Here is a 15,801-nt window from a genome sequence, read left to right on the forward strand (position 1 = left end):
GGGGATTCCCCTTTCATTTGTTAATCCTTTGGAAAGGAAGACGTATAACTTGTACATCTACTAAAGACATTCCAGACATATGTAAAGAGTTGGACATCCCAATTCCTCAGATGAAAGAAAACGCTGAACCTCAAGAGAAACACACAAGTCCAAGCATACCGAACCCACTACCACAAAGAGAGAATGGAGACAGGCATCTCAAAAGAAACCTCGCAAATCTGTTGCAACCTACATATCCATCATTGGATGAAAGGGGATAACAAGTCTTTGCTGCATACAAGGACATATACTGACCATCCGAGCAGCCCCCAATGGAGACTCCTAACTGCAAGTATTACCTACATTCTAGAACACACGAGGCATACAAGATCTCAGAGTTTATTAAAATAGTGTCTTAAAGGTTAAATTGTTAACAGTTAACTGATGTTGACTTATTTATTTTTTTGTTTCACCTAGTCGGGGAGTTTATCTCCCTAGAATAGAAATATGTTGTTTGAACATGTGTTAAAAATATTGTGTTTTATTGTCTTCTTCTTTGCCTATTCTTCTTTCATCTTTTCTCCTCTTTTCTGTCCTGTTCTCTATTTAAGCATGCTCCACCCTGCATACATGTTCACTGGTATATAACTTATGTTTCCATACACTAACCTCACCGACACATATACAACATGATGGGTTAATTGCACACCACAAAATTTAATACATCTTCAACGCAAAATACTAAAGTACTCAATTGTCCAAACAAGAGAAAGATTGGCCCATATGAGACCTCCAAAAAAAAGGAGGGCACATATTAATGCTCCAAGAGACCCATTTCCAAGGGGAAAAATATCCCTAAATATTCTCCACACACTACCCCCTTACATAACCCACACAAAGAAAACACATACTATAGGAGACAAAGAAGCAGATACTTATGTTTAAAAGGCCTCCTTTAAGGTAAACCAGTAACTCTAATAAACGTCTACACCCCAAACTCACACCAAGATAAATTTATAACCTCAGTTGTAGGGCCTAATCCTTAAAGAAAGCAAAAGGCTCCTTAATCATGCAGGAGACTTAAATCTCCCTCTAGACCCCACAGTCCGACTGCACAAACCCCTCTTCTAGAGCTAAAATTCCGAACCTTCATAATATCTGGCAAAAATGTAAGCTTCTTGGCTTACATGATGCCTGGAGATACTTTAAAACCCATAAAAAATAGATTTCAACCTCTCCTCCCACCCAAACCGTAATTATTCTAGACTGGACTACAATTATGGGTGACCAGCCTAATCCTATCACACACCCACACATTCCTCTATACATCATGCAACTTGGGTCAGATCACTCCCTAGTAACATGCACTATAAAATGGCCAACGGCCCCCATAAGAGCTTTTCAGAGGAATTAGAAGATTCACTATTGCTAGACCCAAAGCAAAAAGAGTTATTTTTCAGAACATATTAAGCTCATACTTCTCTATAAACGAGACGCCAGATGTGAATGTGGTTACCCTTTGGAAGCCCATAAGAGCACTATAAGAGGGAGTTTATCAAAACTGCCGCCCAAATAAAAAAAGAAAAGCCGTGAGGAAATAAATCTCTTAGCTACAGACATAGCAGACTTAGATTATAAGCACAAACCTAATCCCTCTGACAAAACTATCCTAGACCAACTACAATCCAAAAGAGAAAAAATGAACCTTTTATTACAGATCAAATCACAAAAACAACTTCTTCATCTACAACAAAATTTCTATAGAGAAGGTAACAAGTCAGGAAAACTCTTAGCTAGAGCATTAAAAAAGCAACAACAGAAAACTTATATACACGCCATAAGAATAAAGAATGGCACACACCTAGAGGATACAAAATCAATAGCTAAAGTTCAAGAAATTTTCCATAAACTCTATAATCTTTTCCCATTTAGAGACCCTCATAATCACGCATCCCACTGTAACCAATACCTGGATAACCTACCCATCCCCAAACTGAGTCTAGATCAATGTAACCAATTAGATTGACCAATCCAGCTATCAGAGGTAACATAGGCAATAAAACAATTAAAACAAAATAAAGCTCCAGGCCCCGATGGCTTTACAGGTCTATATTATAAAACCTTCGCCCCTCTCCTAACTCCACATCTAACATCCCTATTCAACTCAATTCCAGAAAAACTCCCTTTTCCTGACGCTATGTTGCAAGCCAACATTTCAGTTATAGCTAAACCTGGCAAAACCCCGAACTTACCGGCACACTTTCGCCCAATTTCCTTACTGAATATTGACCTCAAACTGTATGTGAAAATTTTAGCAGCCCGCCTTAATCAAATTCTCCCCTCCATAGTCCATCAAGATCAAGTAGGGTTTATCCCACATAGAGAAGCAAAAGATAACACTGTCAAAGTATTAAATTTATTGGAATATGTTACACAAACCAAAACCCTGACTGTTTTCGTTTCCACCGACGCTGAAAAAGCTTTTGACCGACTGGACTGGACTTATCTACGCACGACCCTACAACACTTCCACTTCCCAGAATCCTTCATACATAAAGTCTTTGCCTTATACTCAAACCCTACAGCACAGGTTAAAGTTAATGGAGGCCTTTCGGATCCTTTTGAAATCCGAAACGGATCCAGGCAAGGATGTCTCCTTTCACCGCTTCTTTTTGTTTTGTCCCTGGAGCCTCTGGCTATCAAAATACGGTTAAACAACCAAATCCAAGGAATATCTATTGCTAATCAGACACATAAATAAGCCATATTCGCAGACGACATCCTCTTAACACTTACAAACCCTAAAGTATCTCTACAGCAAGCGATCACTGAATTAACACAATTTGGGACAGTATCAAACTTTTTAGTAAACATGACTAAATCAGAATACCTTCCTATAAACTTACCAACCCTCACCCTTAATAATCTAAAATCCACTTGCCCCCTAAAACAACAAACAAAATATCTCAAATATCTCGGCATTCACATTACTCCAGACAAAATAGACCTGCGCAAATATAATTATGGTAATCTAATCACAGAACTTCTAACCTTAACATCACATTGGCTTCCTAAAAATATATCGTTGACAGGCAGAATGCAAGCAACAAAAATGATCCTGCTCCCAAAAGTACTATACATTCTCCAGACAGTCCCCATCCCAGGCATACAAAAAGACCTAGATACTATGCAAAAGATCATAAACGATTACATCTGGAGACGTAGGCCCCCGCGAATTAACAGAAACACACTTTTTAAGCCTCCATTAGACGGAGGCCTTGGGGTTCCACATCTCCTTTCCTATAAACTTGCCATATCTTTACAGAGAATACAGGATTGGTTCAAATTTAATACATCCAATTAAAAAAGCTGGGTACAAATTGAAATTGATCTAGCCCTTAACCACGATCTTAATACAGAAAGCTGGAACCCTGCTTACCTTAACAGGCATTCCATCTCAACGTCTTCAATTTCCAATGAGACTTGGTCAGATTGGGAACATATCTGTAAAGCACCAAATAATATCTCTTCCAGATACTCACCCCTCACCACGCTCTTAAATAACCCAGAATTCAAACCTGGAAAAATCTTAGATCATAACCTTCTCACAGACCCACAAAAACTCCTTTCCATGTACCTTATAACAGATGAGGCTAAGATCACCAAAGATAAGTCCCAACTCAACCTAATAGAACACCCTTTCTTATCATCTTGGCTCCGCGTACACCAAATGAGACACTATATAATGGCACATAAATTTAAAAAAGATCTAACTCGATCCCCCACAATATTTGAACAAATGTGTATAACTACAGAAGAGATAAAAGGAGTCATTTCCAAATTGTATAAACTTATCTTAACACACACCTTCCCAGAACTCCCCTCTTACACTAAAAGATGGGATAATGAGTTGCACCTAAATACCCCTGCTAAAACTTGGTCGCACAGGTTCTCATCCCTGTTGCACTCCGGTCACTCAGCCCATGCAAAAGAAACCAACATCAAACTATTGATGAGGTGGTATCTAACACCAGCTAGAATTAAATATATATATAAACAAACCTCAGGTTCATGCTGGAGAGGTTGTCCCGAGGAGGGCCACCTGTCCCACATCTGGTGGGAATGTGAACATATTAAGCCATATTGGTCCACTATCTTCTCGGGTATTAACAAAATACTCCACACTCAAATAAGACCTGGCCCAGAAATAATAATGCTAAGGCAACCCCCGACAATCACATGCAAAATACGGCAACATCTATTTCACATCATGTTAAACGCAGCCAACCAGATAATACCAAGAAAATGGAAATCAGCAGTAGTACCTACAGTATCGGAATGGATAGAGTTAGTTAATAGAAATTTACTGCTAGAGAGACTATATTACCTCAAACTAGGTCAAATTTCACTGCATCAGGACATGATGTTTTTGTGGGAATCGTTCAAATACAGTGAACTAGACACATAAACTCTTTTCAGAGATAAATATTCACAAATCTAATAACTTGGCCTATGCTTTTTCTCTTTTTCTCTTTTTCTCTTTTTCTCTCCTTTTCTTCTCTCTCTTTTATTTCTCTTTCTTCAATTCCAAGTTTCTTTCTTCTTATGAGACATTAGACAAATAATTATGGATTTATTAAATTCATATTAGACTTGCACTAGAAACAAGAGAAAATAGTTTTCTGAAGTCCTCCTCTAACTGAAAGTGGGAAGGCTCACACACCATTCTCCTCAACCCAGATGTTTTGAGCCTACCACAACTTTAGCAAAACTGTGAAGAGACTTTGAACCACGAGACATTTCAGAAAAGACTCTAATTAATATTCTGTGCAACATTTACTGTAACAAAATCCTACTTATATGTAAGAATATTGAACTACTTTTTGTATTATTGTTAAAGTTTTACTACAAACTCTAATAAAAATAATATAAATAAAAAAAAAGAAAATAACATTTGATACAACTGTCCACTTCATGTCTTATTTATATGCATACGTCTTTAAAATTGCTTGTGATACATTTTATTTAAAATTAATTTATTGTAAATAACTTTATTTTTTTATTTTTTAAATCCTCTGGAATGATAAATAATGCCAGATATAAATAAGTGGCTGCAACTTTTCCCATTCACAATTAGTGGCTTTAACCCCTTAACGATCACGATGTACCACTAAAGAATTTTCAAACTGTAAATTGTATTTTGTCAAAATGGCAATATTTCCAACATGGAAACTAGTGTACTGCTTCAATCTTGCAAAACTGTAATTTATCATTGTACATTACATTGCAACTAATAATACCAAGGGAGTAGCTGGTGTTGTGAGGAGATTGAATAGCCTTGAGGTTGGGATTGCAATTGGAATTTATCATTGTAAACCATATGCACGTTTTGTATGTGTTTACTAGAACTACTTATTATGCCTCCCATCCTCATTGGATGTCTGAAAGCATTATAAGAAGCCAGCAAGGCTGGCTAGAGTTAGGATGCAAACATGGGAGCTGTCCCAAGAGTGAGTGCCATCTTATATCTCTGAATAACAACAAATGATAAGATTTGCTCTGCAAACTTGCTTTATCCCTATTTACATACTAGTGTGTTGGTAGATCACAGATCCTGCAACAACATCCCTCTGGGAGAAACGATCTACTGTAATTCCACCTTTCTTCACAATCCCATAACGGGGTTGCCGAGCAACCATGTATATCAGTTTCATATCATCACTGTCCGCATCAGTTGCATAGATGTAATCAGCAGATAATATAATGTTGGCTCCTTCTGGGCAAAATATGGTGGGAATGAGACTGTCCTTCATAATGGGAGGTTCATCATTAACTGGGGAAACCTGCAGAGAATCAGACTTTGTTTTTAACATCCAGGTGTAATGAATTAGCCATAAGTCAACAAAACAACCTTAATACATAATTTTATCAAATAAAATAAATAAATCTTAGTTTATATGTATCTTTTGTTCCACTTACACTTTAAAACTCAGTTTTATTGTCATGGCTTTAAAATATAAAACGGCAAATAAAATGTAAATGTACGTTTCTTAGTGGAATCAGCCTGCTTAATTTCAAATCTGTATCTTCTATCACTCATATTTACTTTAACCCTTTTGCGGGGGGTTTAACACATAGTTCTTTTGTCAGGGACGATAGTGATATAGTTTAATTGTTTCACTAAAATGGCTGTTTAATTTTAACTTTCATGTCCCTTTAAGGTCTTCCATGCTTCTTACTTTTGCACTCTACACATACATTATGGCTTACATTACAAGTGGAGGGCAAAAATATTAGCGTTGAGTGCTATCACAACTCAAGTTAACTTAGTGCTGTTATTCTTGCACTCATAAGTTGAAAGTAAAAAAGATAGCAATGGAGTGAAAGCCTCCGGCTCATAAACATCTGAAGGTCGGATAGCGCGGCCACGCTAACTCCCTCGCCTCATATACTTCTATAGGGCATGGTACAAAACTAAGCTTAAGGTGCTCTACAATTGGGTCATTCAACCCGATTTACATTTTTCCTCCATTTGTGTTGCTATCCACAGTGATATCCAGAATAAGGTAGGAATAAGCCTCAGTAATTCTGATTGTTTCAACATGGTCTCACCCACCGTGGAGGCTTCCTCTAGGAAGAAAACTTCTATTTCAAGGACCTTTCTTTTATCAAGATGGTGATTAAACGCTTAATTCTATCTCAGAGAGGTATTTCTGACATGGTTATTGGTGCATTGATTAAGGCTAGGAAACCAGTTACAAGAGAAGTTTATCATAAGGTCTGGGAAAACTTTTTTTGCATGGTGTTCTCACAAAGGTTATTGCTGGAATTCTTTTACAATTCATAGAGTTCTTGAGTTCCTACAGAAGGATCTAGATAAAAGTTTATGAGCTAGTTCGCTGAAGGGTCAGATTTTGGCTCTGTTTTATTTCTGTCATAATAGGCACTTGGCTAGAAGTGATTTATTTTCCTGCTGCAGCGAGGTGTGCTGTACCTTTAAGGAGACTTAGAAGATCAATTAGGCCCTAATTGTAGTAGTCTTTATAAGCTCTCTGTTTTCAGCATGTGCTTGCTTGTGTATTTAGTTAATTCCTCTTACTCTGGCAATTACTATTTGGATATCCTGGTTTGACTTCTGTTTCCTCTGATTACGCTTCTGTTTAACCCTTATTTGGTTATGACTTTAGCTTGTTTATGGACTTTGCGTTTGTTTAATAATGTTGTGCTGCTTTTCCCTGTGAGACCTGGTCTGTTTGACTTAGCAGAGGAATCCAGGGTAAAGATAATCCATCAGAAGATCTGCATTTAAGTAATGCCTGTTTCTATTCATTTGGATAGCAAAACTAAATTTTTACAAACTTAGTTACTTTTAGGAGCTGATTAAATTACTTTAGAGAGTTCAGCTATTATGTTTAGTCTCATTGCTCTCATACCATTGGCCTTTGTGTGTTTGAACTATGTGTTTATGTCCAGTGCTCTAGTAAGGGCTTGTGGTGAGCTGGACCTCTCAGACATAGATTCCAGCTTGTTTTTTCAGTGTCAGTTGGAGTGCTGTTTCAGAATAAAGCGCATGCCCGGAAAGGAAAGCAGTTTACTGTTTGTTACAATTTTATAAGAAAATTGCTACAATTCCTGATTTTCAGGCCTTTGTTCAGGCTCTGATCAGAATGAAACCAGCTATTCCTCCAGTTTTTCCTCCTTGTTATTTTAATCTTTATGGTTATTGGAACAGCTGCTGGATAAACCTGTGCTTGTGTGACCGTGGAAACCACCTGTTCCACAAATAATATCTATATGTGTGAATGTCCACAGCACTAGTAGTATAAAAGATGTCTTTATTGACAAAAAAACAGCAACGTTTCGTGACCAGTGTCACTTAATCATGCTATACATGTCACTTAATCATGCTATACATATCATACACTGAGTTGCCTCTTTTAAACTGTTTAGTTTGGCGCCATTCATTTCCGACCTCAGGCGCCATCTATTGTCAAAAGTTAATTATTACATCTTATAGACAAACTTTTTTCATGCTTAATTTATTGTTACACATTCATTGTTACAATACATTTATTTCTTATAATAACTTAATAACTAACTATACATATATACACTTGGTTAACTTAAAGCCTGCATTGCTACCTTTGATACGGGTCTTACTTTTATTAAAAAAATCCTGTATACTATTCACTTATTATTGACAGTCTTTTTACCAGAATACTGACCACTCAAAGTCCCTGTTCATACCATTTGGGGCCTTTGACCCCAATTTATTTATCCAATACATTTCTTTTTGTTTAAGTAGTTTCTCATGGTTACCTCCCTTTCTTTGTTGGCCTACATGATCTATTACTTGCCACCTCAGTTGGCTTACACTATGGTCCTTTTCCAAAAAATGATGGGATACTGGAGCTTCCTTGTCCCCACATCTAATATTGGAGCGGTGTTGACTCATTCTGTCCTTTACCTTTCTTACCGTTTCTCCAATATAGATGAGGGAACATGGACACTTGATTAAATAAACAGCATAGGTTGTATCACATGTGAAAAAAATCCTAATGGTTAATTTTTGGCCACTTCTAGGATGTACAAATTCCTTTCCTCTAATTATCGAATTACAACTCATACATCCCAAGCATGGGTAATACCCTAGTTTTTTTTTTTACTCAAATAGCTTTGCTGTTTTTGTCTAGCTGGGCCTATATCAGACCTTACAAAATGGTCCCTCAAATTCTTAACCCTTTTATACGCCATAATGGGTTTCTCCTTAAACTCCTCCACTTGATTATTACACCTTTGGAGTATGGGCCAATATTTATTTATTATTTTAGCTATTTGGTTACCATGTAAACTATATTGTGAAGAAAAAAACATCCTGTTTTAATTTTTATTCTTACTGGAATTTTTTGCTCCCAAATCTTTACTGCATTTATCTAACTGCTTGTGGATACCCTCTTCTCTTGAGGAATTTTGTTTGCATTTCTTCAAATCTTTTATAGTAATTCTTAGGTTCTGTGACTATTCAATGTACCCTCATCAATTGGCTCTTAGGGTGTGACTCTACTAAATGACGTGGATGAAAACTATTGTACTGTAGGAGTGTGTTGCTATCTGTTTCCTTCGTGTGTAAGTCAAATTCTAACTTAGTATCTTTCTTATATACCCTGGTATCTAGGAACACAATACTTTCTTCACTATAATTTAGTGTAAATTCCAAATCTCTGACTGTTGAATTCAAATCAGCAACAAATCTGATTAGGGTGTCTACGCTGATTTGTTGCTGATTTGAATTCAACAGTCAGAGATTTGGAATTTACACTAAATTATAGTGAAGAAAGTATCATGTTCCTAGATACCAGGGTATATAAGAAAGATACTAAGTTAGAATTTGACTTACACACAAAGGAAACAGATACCATACTCCTACAGTACAATAGTTTTCATCCACGTCATTTAGTAGAGTCACTCCCTAAGAGCCAATTGATGAGGGTACAACGAATAGTCACAGAACCTGAGAATTACTGTAAAAGGTTTGAAGAAATGCAAACGAAATTCCTGTATGAAAAAAAAATAAAAACAGAATGTTTTTTTTTCTTCACAATATAGTTAACATGGTAACCAAATAGCTAAAATAATAAATAAATATTGGCCCATACTACAAAGGTGTAATAATCAAGTGGAGGAATTTAAGGAGAAACCCATTATGGCATATTAAAGGGTTAAGAATTTGAGGGACCATTTTGTAAGGTCTGATATAGGCCCAGCTAGACAAAAACAGCAAAGCTATTTGAGTAAAAAAAAACTTAGGGTGTTACCCATGCTTAGGATGTATGAGTTGTAATTCGATAATTAGAGGAAAGGAATTTGTACATCCTAGAAGTGGCCAACAATTAACCATTAGGAATTTTTCACATGTTATAAAACCTATGCTGTTTACTTAATCAAGTAACCATGTTCCCTCATCTATATTGGAGAAACGGTAAGAAAGGTAAAGGACAGAATGAGTCAACACCGCTCCAATATTAGATGTGGGGACAAGGACGCTGCAGTATCCCATCATTTTTTGGAAAAGGGCCATAGTGGAAGCCAACTCAGGTGGCAAGTAATAGATCATGTAGGCCCACAAAGAAAGGGAGATTACCGTGAGAAACTACTTAAACAAAAAGAAATGTATTGGATAAATAAATCGGGGTCAATGGCCCCAAGTGGTATGAACAGGGACTTTGAGTTTTCAGTATTCTGGTAAAAGGACTGTCAAATAAGTGAATAGTATACAGGATTTTTTTAAATAAAAGTAAGGCCCATATCAAAGGAGTAATGCAGGCTTTAAGTTAACCAAGTGTATATATGTATAGTTAGTTATTAAGTTATTATAAGAAATAAATGTATTGTAACAATGAATGTGTAACAATGTATTAAACATGAAAAAAGTTTGTCTAAAAGATGTAATAATTAACTTTTGACAATAGATGGCGCCTGAGGTCAGAAATGAATGGCGCCAAACTAAATTAAGTTTAAAAGAGGAAACTCAGTGTATATGTATAGCATGATTAAGTGACACTGGTCACGAAACGTTGCTGTTCTTTTGTCAATAAAGACATCTTTTATACTACTAGTGTTGTGGACATTCACACATATGGAATTTTAATCTGGTTTTGAGGATTCTTTTAACTCCTCCCTTGCAGCTAATGCATGGTTTTGACCTTCAACTTTTATCCTGGAAGGTTATTTTTTTTATAGCTATTTCTTCAGCTAGAAGGGATACTGAGATTTCAATTTTGTCATGCAAACCTCCTTTTCTGGTTTTCTATATGGATAAGGCTCTTCACACTAGCTATTCTTTTCTTCCAAAGGTATTATCTACAGATACTATTAATTAGGTTGTGTTTCCTTCTTTTTGTCCTGCTTATAAGAATACTATGGACCGTCTTCTTCACAATTTGAATGTTGTAAGAGCTCTAAACATTATCTGGAACACACAAAATATTTCAGACTTTCTTCTATTCTTTTTGCTAATTTTTCTGGACCTCAAAAGGTCAGAAAGCTACGGCTGTTACTTTAGCAGCTTGGCTTAAAGCTTTAATTCACAAGGCTGAGCGCATTGCTGCCCATTCAACTAGAGCAGTTGCCACTTCTTGGGCCTTTCATAATGAGGCTTTTTTTAATCAGATTTGCAAGGCAAATACTTGGTCTTCTTTGCACACTTTGATGTGTATGCTTCTTTGGAGGCTGCTTTTATTTTCCCACAGGCCATAGTGCCTGATTAGTAATGTCCTGCCTTCACTGTTTATCCCCACCTATTTCACTGTGGTCTCGTGGACTTCACTGCTTGGGTATAGATTCCCACACATGACTCGTGGACTCTCATCATCTGATGAAAGAAAACAAAATTTATACCTGATAAATGAATTTCTTTCATGATGGTGAGAATCCATGAGCCCGCCATTTTTATAGTTTTATAGCTTTATAGTTCCTGCTTTTCTTTTTTCCTTCTGAACTTGGCTATGTATGAATTCCCACACGTGGTAACTCCTGGAAGCTCACCCTCATGAGAGAAATGTATTTATCAGGTAAGCATGGATTTTGTTTTTATGGATACCAGGACTGCTTTATTTTAGGACCAAATACATTTCAAAATATTTTGTGTTGTGTTATATCAAAACCTCATCATGTATTTAAAGGGACAGTCAAGTCCAAAAAAAACTTTCATGATGTAACTAGGGAATGTAATTTTTTTTTTTTATTGTTTTATTTATAATCCAAGTCACTGTCCAAAAACAATATCAACCATTTTGAAAACATGGCATAATCAAAAGATACAATAAATTTGACAACATAGTACTATGTTCATTTATACATGTAGTTAAATTTAGGCTAATCATCACATTAATGAACACAAACATTTTATTTTCCTACAATGCTTGGAGTTTTTGATTTTCAGTATAACCCCCCCCCCCCCTTGTTCCCCCCCCCCATGCGAAGAGAAAACATAACAAAAAAAAAAAAAAAACCAAACAAAAACAAACAAAAAAAAATTACCATCACTTTCTTCCTCCTGAAGCTTTACCAGTTCCCTAATAGAACAATTTCTGTATTTCTAAAGGGGAAGATTATATAATCTATTTCTGCAGCCGGAAAGATTTTTAAGAAGGCAGCCCATTTATCAAAGAACCTTTTAATGTCTTGTTCATTATTTATATCCGCGTTTCTCTGGTCTAAAATGCATTGTTTTTTCATGCAGTTTTTAATTTCAGTAATACTTGGCATTGCATGACTTTTCCACTTCTTACAGATTAAATACCTGGTAGCAAGAATAGCGGAGATTATTATTTTTTCATCAGTTTGCTTACCAGGCTCTTCCTTAAGGCAGAGTATTATCTGATATATTGTCAAAGAGACATAGCCTATCTTAAGCACCTTTTTTAGCCAGTATTCGAGCCTAGCCCAGAGATTTTTAATCTTTGGACAATACCAAAACATATGTATTAAATCAGCTGCCTGATACGAACATTTAGGACATTTATTAAACCCTACATTCACACATTTGAAACCTCTCTCGGGGGTAAAATATGCCCCATGAAGGAGCTTAACATGTGCCTCCCTCCAAGTTGCAGAGAGCGTTACTTGTGCAATTTTTTTAATTGACAATTGAATAGTTTTAGACTCAATATTACTCTGAGGGATTGCTGTATTCCAGTAGAGGTCAATCTTTGCCAGTACCGGTTCTCCTTTATTTGTACCCAGAAGGTGATAACATGGTGCAATTGACATATGACCATTTCTTGTTAGAGCAAGCCAATCATCGAGTTTACCTAGTCCCCATTCCCAACCAGCTTTCTTAACTAGGTCCTGTGCAAAATGCCTTAATTGCAAATACGCAAAGAAGTCTTTATTGGGCAAATCAAAATCTCTTTTTAATTCCTGGAATGTTTTGATATATTTTCTCTCTTTATCAATTATTTGGTATACCTTGGTTAACCCCCGATTATGCCATTTCCTAAAGACTTCGGAATGCAATCCTGATTGAAAAATAGGGTTACCTATTATAGGCAAAAGACAGGTAGCACTATTATTAATTGAAAGAAAGGTTACTATCTTGTGCCAAGCTTTAAGTGGGTTAAGAATTGTTTTAAATCGTTTAATTTCTGAGGGGATTTCTTTAGGTACTAAGTGTATTAATGCAGATAGAGAATATGGGTAGCAGACACTGGTCTCGAGATAATTATTCAAGACATAGTTATTAGATGAGATCCAGTCTGTTACGACACGAGCCAGAAAGGAGAGGTTATATAGCCTTATGTCTGGTAAGGCAAGACCACCATCCTTTCTTGGTATTGAAAGTTTCATAAGAGATATCTTTGACCTCTTATTCTGCCATAAGAACTGTATAAGTGAAGTATTGATTGAACGTATATCCTTACCTAATAGAATTATTGGTGTATTTTGAAGTATATATAAAAGTTTTGGAAGAAGAGCCATTTTAAAAAGGGCAATCCTTCCAGAAAGTGATATTGGGAGATTTTGCCATAACAAAAGCTTTTCTTTGATCATTTTTACTACTGGGGGTATATTCAATGTATAGAGATCTACGGACCTTGTCGGAATATGAATCCCTAGATATTTAAAAGAATCTTTTACTTGGCGAAAAGGAGTTTCTAATATTGAAGTTTTATTTTTCCTGAGCCACACTATCTCTGATTTTGTCATATTTACTTTGTATCCAGAGAATGTACCAAATTGTTCCAAGATCTGAAAAAGTTTTGGTAAGTTCAGTTTGGTGTTAGCCAAATAAAGCAGCAGATCATCAGCATACAGACCGATTTTTATTTCGCAGTTACGAATTTTTATACCATCCAAATGATGGCGTATTTTAATTGCTAGAGGTTCAATGGAAATATTAAATAAGAGCGGGGAAAGAGGACAGCCCTGCCTTGTTCCTCTACCTAACAAGATAGAGGGGGAAATGTTGTTATTCACTATCAATCTTGTAGATGGGTGTTTATATAGATTTTCGATAAATTCAAGAAAATTACCTCTGATGCCAAATTGTCTTAACGATGTTTTGATATGTTCGTAAAATATTGAATCAAAGGCTTTTTCAGCATCTAAGGAAATAATAGCAAGGTCAGGTATGTCCTCCCCCCCGCTAGTTAAATTAGATAGTACCTCAAAATATTCTGTCACCAATAGGGCTTCCCTAATTTTTGAGGCTGAGTTGCGGTTATTTAGAAAACCTGCTTGATCAGTATGTATAATTTCTGAGAGGGGTCTTTGAAGTCTAGATGCTAGAATTGCAGTAAGAATTTTGTAATCTGAATTTAACAGTGCAATTGGTCTGTAGGATTCCTTGTATTCAGGGTTTTTTCTGCCTTTTAATATCAAAGTTGTGTAAGAATTGGTAAATGAAGAGGGGATCATTTTACCACTAATAAAGAAGCTGTTAAAGAGCGTGCAAAGATGTGGGGTGGCTTCACCAATCAGGATCTTATAGAATTCACTAGGCAAGCCATCTGGACCTGCTGCTTTATTTGAGGCAAGCTTGGATATTACTTTCTCTATTTCTTCTATGGAAATAGGGACATTGAGGCTATCAGCCATTTCTGATGTGACAGTAGGATACGTGATATCTCTCCAAAAGTCATCAGATGTATGCGTATCACTTGTTTTAAATGAATATAATTCCTGGTAATATTCATTAAATGCAGCTAGTATGTCTTCGGCTTTAGAAAGCTGAAGACCTTTATTATACAATTTGTCTATGATTGGTTGTTTTTTCTCATTTTTTATTAATTTGGCCAGCATCTTACCTGATTTATTACCATATTTATATAGCTTAGCCTGCATTTTTAATTCCTTTTGAGTTTCTTGCAGTAAAACAAAAGTATCCCTTTCATTTTTTGCTTTAACGTATTTTGCCCAATTTAAGGGGGTTTTGTCAAGCAGATAATGATTATAAGTGTTAGTTAAACATTGGCATGATTCTCTTTCTCTAGATCGAATTTTCTTATGCAGGGCTGAGCTATATGAAATTATTTCGCCTCTCATTACTGCTTTTGCAGTGTCCCAAAATACTTCAGGGCGGTTTAAATAGTCTTTATTAAAATGTACAAATTCCTTATATCTATTTATAAGCCAGTTCTTGAATTTTACCTCAGTCGTCAGATAGTAGGGAAAAAAGAAACGTGTTGCAGCAGAATACAAATGTGAAAGCTGAAACTCAAGTACAATCGGTGCATGATCTGAAAGAAATATTGGTCCTATATCTGTTTTTACCCCTCTCATCACCATACGTTCATCAATTAGAAAAATGTCGATTCTGGAGAGCGTCTTATGCGCCTTGGAAAGACAGGTAAAATTTTGAGTAGAAGGATTTTGCTGTCTCCAGATATCCCGCAGTGCTAAGTTCTGCATTATTTTTTTAAACATCTTACCCTCTAGATTATCTTTTTTTTGTTTTAACTGTTTGACATTATGTCTTAGCCTATCGATCGGGCATTGTGGTGCCATATTGTAATCTCCTCCCATAATTAAAGAGCCTTCCGTGAAGGATAATAATTTGGTCTGCAAAGTGTTCCAAAATTTTGGATCAAATACATTAGGGCCGTATGTATTACATAATGTATACATCTTCTGGGCAATCTTTATTTTCAGTAGTACATATCTCCCCCCGATGTCAGCCTCAAAATGTGTGACTTCGGTATCAATTTTCTTTCCTATTAGAATTGCTACCCCCCTTTTCCTCTTAACACTAGGTGCAAAATAGATTTCTTTTGCCCATGTTGATTTAAGTTTTAAAGATTCTTCAGCTGATAAATGGGTTTC

The 15,801-nt window shown here is 36.1% G+C and overlaps 1 protein-coding gene across 1 annotated transcript in view; it reads right to left on the bottom strand.

Moving 5' to 3' along the window:
* Positions 1-15,801, bottom strand: part of FREM1 (FRAS1 related extracellular matrix 1) — a 379,269-nt gene that overhangs the window by 180,409 nt on the left and 183,059 nt on the right. Inside the window, 2 exon segments of the mRNA XM_053702577.1 lie at positions 4,437-4,450; positions 5,551-5,822. Of these exon segments, the coding sequence (XP_053558552.1) occupies positions 4,437-4,450; positions 5,551-5,822 (286 nt within the window).

Source organism: Bombina bombina, chromosome 2 (assembly GCF_027579735.1).
Source record: "Bombina bombina isolate aBomBom1 chromosome 2, aBomBom1.pri, whole genome shotgun sequence".
In the NCBI taxonomy this organism is placed as follows: Eukaryota; Metazoa; Chordata; class Amphibia; order Anura; family Bombinatoridae; genus Bombina; species Bombina bombina.